This window comes from Austrofundulus limnaeus, unplaced genomic scaffold (assembly GCF_001266775.1).
Source record: "Austrofundulus limnaeus strain Quisiro unplaced genomic scaffold, Austrofundulus_limnaeus-1.0 Scaffold227, whole genome shotgun sequence".
Taxonomy (NCBI): domain Eukaryota; kingdom Metazoa; phylum Chordata; class Actinopteri; order Cyprinodontiformes; family Rivulidae; genus Austrofundulus; species Austrofundulus limnaeus.
The window spans coordinates 31,243-36,244 of NW_013952629.1; the positions used below are offsets into that span (position 1 = coordinate 31,243).

Consider the following 5,002-nt stretch of genomic DNA (forward strand, 5'->3'; position numbering starts at 1 on the left):
GACATTTATAAATGTATGAATCGTATGGTGAAAAACTGACTTTGAAAAATAAATCTGTTCTTTTTTCTTATAAAAGTCTAAATAAAACAAAAATATTGGTGGTAATTTTTGACTGTGTAACTTTACAAACGGCTCCCCATAAAAACGTTTTACATGGTTGTAAAACGTGGAGAACAACGATCTGGCAAAGGTGTTTATGATTCTTGTAAATGAGATGAGGAAATAGACCAAGATTTGGTACTGATAAGGAGATGAGCATGTTGTGACCTGAGAAGGAAATGATCATCCTGGATAAGTGTTTCCAGCTAAGAGAGCTTCAGTTTTGGAGTTATTGACATCCTGTTGTCCTCACCACGAGTTGTTGTTTTGGGTATCAGACTCATATTTGGTGAGTATTATAGGGGTAAATACTGAAAGAGGGTCATCAGAATAACAGTGGAATGGTGACTGATAACATAGTTGAGAGGATTAGGATGAAGAGTATAGGTCCCAGGACTAATCTGTGGGGAACCTCTCAGTGCGCTGTGTGAAAACAAGATCATACTTTGCCTACAGAAATATTAGGAACATAGAATTGTAAATATTTGTACATTATACACAGAATAAATGTTTAACTTTCAGACAAAGAGAAAATCCATTTAACAGTCATTTCTGTATCTGCTGTGCAGCACCTGGTTCCAGAACTGCGAAGTCTGCAGGTGCTGCTAGTTTTCTGTATTATCTCAGCCTATGAGCTGGGCCCTGGTCCCATCTCCTGGTTCCTTGCTGGTGAGCTGTTCGACCAGCCTGGCAGACCCATCGCTATGGCCTTCACCAGCATGCTGAACTGGAGTGGCAAGTTTCTGCTGGCACTTCTCTTTCCTCCATTAATGGTATGTTTGATGATTGCATAACCAACATTTAGAACAGTTCATCTTTTGTTTCTACTGCTTGATTTTCATCTGCATGTTTTAAATCAGACTGAATCATTACCAGTTATACAGGAAATGTACTACAGAGACTGTTTTAAACATCATCACTGCAGCCACAAATACAATTCTGCCCTTGTCTTTGTGTGTGTGCGTATGTGTGTTTGTGTGTGTGCATTAAATTTTCTGTAGCATAAAAAAATCTCATGAACCACTACAAATTTATCTGCACCAGTCACTAACCTTGTTTCCCTCAGCATTTTTAATGTACATTTTAAAGTACTGCATTAGAAAAGGTGGATGGAGAGGGCAAAATTTGCAAAAACGTAATCAATTTTGCAAAAATATTTTCACACTCGGTTGAGGTGATTTTTTTGTATTTTCCGAAAAAGAGTTAATGCACAAAAGGGGAGATGTATGGGCTGCTGTTTGTTAAGTTACACAGTCAAAAATTACCACCAATATTTTTGTTTTATTTAACTTTTTAAGAAAAAAAGAACAGATTTATTTTTCAAAGTCAGTTTTTCACCATATGATTCATACATTTATAAATGTCATAGTTAATAAATATTTAGCTAGCAAGTTAAATATTTAGATAGCAAGTTAAATATTTAGCTAGCAAGTTAAATATTTAGATAGCAAGTTAAATATTTAGATAGCAAGTTAAATATTTAGATAGCAAGTTAAATATTTAGCTAGCAAGTTAAATATTTAGATAGCAAGTTAAATATTTAGATAGCAAGTTAAATATTTAGCTAGCCACCTAAATATTTAAGTTAAATATTTAGCTAGCTACTTAGATATTTAACTAAATATTTAGGTGGCTAGCTAAATATTTAACTTGCAACCTAATTATTTAAGTTGCAACCTAAATATTTAACTTGCTAGCTAAATATTTAAGTTTCAAGCTAAACATTTAGCTCAAAACTAAATATTTAAGTCACAAGTTAAATATTTAGCTTGTTAACTAAATATTTAATTTTTAAGTTAAATATTTAGCTAGCAAGTTAAATATTTAGATAGCAAGTTAAATATTTAGATAGCAAGTTAAATATTTAGATAGCAAGTTAAATATTTAGCTAGCCACCTAAATATTTAAGTTAAATATTTAGCTAGCTACCTAAATATTTGTTGCAACTTAAATATTTAGGTAGCTAGCTAACTATTTAAGTCACAAGTTAAATATTTAGCTTGTTAACTAAATATTTAATTTGTAAGTTAAATATTTAGTTTATAAACTATGACATTTATAAATGTATGAATCATATGGTGAAAAACTGACTTTGAAAAATAAATCTGTTCTTTTTTTCTTATAAAAGGCTAAATAAAACAAAAATATTGGTGGTAATTTTTGACTGTGTGACTTTACAAACGGCAGCCCAAAGAGATGGAAACATTTGCTGAACAAATTCTAACGTAGCGAACGTTTATCTCAGCTGCAGGACTGTCCTCACACTGTTAGCGTCTTCCAGGCTATTCCCATAACGTAAAGAGAAATGCATTTCTTTGTCTACTTCTCCAGACAGCATGTAACATCGCCAAAACTAGTYGATATGATAGAATGCTTACAACTTTCCCAGCAGCACAGCTACTGTGATAGAAGCAGGGCCAGTCTGGACTGGTCTCCAGTTTATTGCAGGGTCACACAGAGACAAACAACCGTTCACCCTCTCATTCACACCTACTTATCAGTTTACCTAACATGCGTGTTGTGGTCTGTGGGAGGAAACTCGAGTACTCTAAAAAAAAAGGAAAAAAAACCCACATAACTGCCCTTCCAGACAGGCCTCAGACCTGATGATCCTGCTCACCGAGAGGCGACAGCTCACCACTGCACCACCGAGCCGCTCTGAATATCTAAATCTCATTTTTTCTTTTTTGATTCAGTCCCATTAAATATAGCTGCCACAGTTAAACTGTCTTAGTTAAAACAAAAATGGCTATTGCTCAATTTTACAATTATTGGCTCAAATATGGTGTGGTAGGTGAGAGTTATTCCCAACACATATTCAGTGTAAACTGATACAGTGAGATTACTTTTATAATTATTAGGACATTAATGGAGTCAGCTCTGTTAGCTAAATATTTTATGAACCACAGAATGCATTTTAATAAAGCTTTCAGACAATAACCATTGAGTATTCAACTACAACTGATTACATTTTGGACTGAACTGAATTTAGGATGGTTTCCACGGCCATCTTAACATAAGACACACAAAACACAGGTAATTTTAAAGATATTTGGGTACAATACGTTGCACCTAGCCTGGCCTTTACCTTCCTGCACAGTTCTGCTCAATTCTAGTTTCCTTCTCTGCTCCGTCTGGGACTTCTCCCAAAGACAAGGATTTCTTCAGGAGAGTTTTCGTCCGGGCCAATCAGAGAACAGAACGTTGACTTTCTGCTCAGTGTCTGCTTGTAGTTTATTTTACCTGGACCAATCAGCAAACAGAAGGCGGAGTTTTGAACAAAGGTGATGTTCTGCTCAGTGTCTGCTAGTTAGTTTATTTTACCTGGACCAATCAGAGAACAGAAGGAGGAGTTTTGAATGACGTTGATGTTCTGCTCAGTGTCTGCTAGTTATTTTAGCATACGGCAGTGGAGGAAGTGAATAAAGCCAGTCTGTGTTGATAAGGCTTCAAATTAAAATAAATTAGTCTGACAAAGCAGCAGCTCTCATTTACAGTCGTCTCGTTCACCTCGGTACTTTTCTCCTCTCAGTAAGGTTGTTTACAGCACACGCGATTTCCTGTTAGCTTCTTAGCTTAGCCTCCGTCACAGCGACAACACACGCATGCTTCAGCAGAGGCCACGCCTCCTGGAAGAATCACTTCTCTATAGCAGCGACTCCAGACCCTCGTACGAGGCAAAGTGAAGGACAGGGTCTGGTTTGAACCAGGCTACGTTGCACCAGATCCTTGATGATTTATTTTCAGTGTTGCCTAGAATTTTGTTTGTTGTTTAGTAAAAATCTTTCATGGAGCAGGAATTTGTATGAAGCTCTCAGAAAGTGATTATTTCATGTAAATCTACAACTGATGGATATTTAAAGTCATCTGAACAAACCTTTGTCAAACCAAAAATATAAAACTAACTCAAACATGTAGAAATTGAACTAAGGTTGGGTGTGGCAGCTGAGTCATGTTAAAAACCTGATGATGTTTTTTCTGTCTCAATCTCTCATAGAAAACCTGTGGTGCTTGTGTTTACCTCATTTTTATGGCGGTGGCTCTGCTCACCTTCATTTTATTATGGATTCGCCTCCCAGAGACTCGAGGTCGCACTTTCGATGACATTGCTGARGAGTTCAGAGAAACAGAAGAAATCCCTTTGCACAACAGCACTGGATTCAACACGTTCAACAAATAAAGAACCTCTTATAAAGATTGAAGTCTGGATCAAGCTCAAAAAGAAAAAATCAGTAGGTCCTGTGGATGGGTTCTTCTTTAATGAAATGTTTCATCTCTCCTCTTCAGTCTGAGGAGTTTCAGGTGAACTCAGCCTTATAAGCTCCGCCTCCACATGGACAAACAGGTTAGTCATGTGCAGGGGTGCTGCCAGCAATGTTGGTCCCAATGACGAAAAATCTAACTGGGCCCCCTCGTTCAGACTGCAGGGCTTAATGTTCAATTCTAATTTTTTTTGGAGAAAAAAAAATCAGATTTTTGGCATGGATGTTCACATTACCTTTTAAATGCATCTTCCATCAGACTCCAGTGTGAACTCCCCACAGCCCTGGTGTGATCCGCATGCACAGATAAAGCTGTGACATCACATGGTGTTTACAGAAGCAGCTAAACATGGATGCTACTTCTAATGTATCGATCCTGAAGTTTTTCAATCAGAACTGATTAAATAATTATCTGACATGCTTGTTTACTTCAGTGTTTACAGTATATCTGAACCTGCCTCTAACTAACAAAACTATCTTAATTGCAACTGTCCTGCTTCCTTTGGTCCAAAACTGGTACCGTATTTTTCGGACTATAAGCTGCATCGGACTATAAGCCGCACCCGCCATTTAAAAAAACAAACGCGCGAACATCAACATATAAGCCGCACCCGACTATAAGCCGCACCCCCCATCCCCCG

General features: G+C 37.0%; 1 protein-coding gene across 1 annotated transcript in view; it reads left to right on the plus strand.

Moving 5' to 3' along the window:
* The window catches only part of slc2a1c (solute carrier family 2 member 1c), a 19,213-nt gene extending 14,424 nt beyond the window's left edge, over window positions 1–4,789 (plus strand). Inside the window, exons 10-11 of the mRNA XM_014019710.1 lie at window positions 669–872; window positions 4,097–4,789. Of these exons, the coding sequence (XP_013875164.1) occupies window positions 669–872; window positions 4,097–4,279 (387 nt within the window). The 3' untranslated portion in view covers window positions 4,280–4,789. The remainder of the gene's footprint in view (window positions 1–668; window positions 873–4,096) is intronic.
* The last annotated feature ends 213 nt before the right edge of the window (window positions 4,790–5,002 follow it).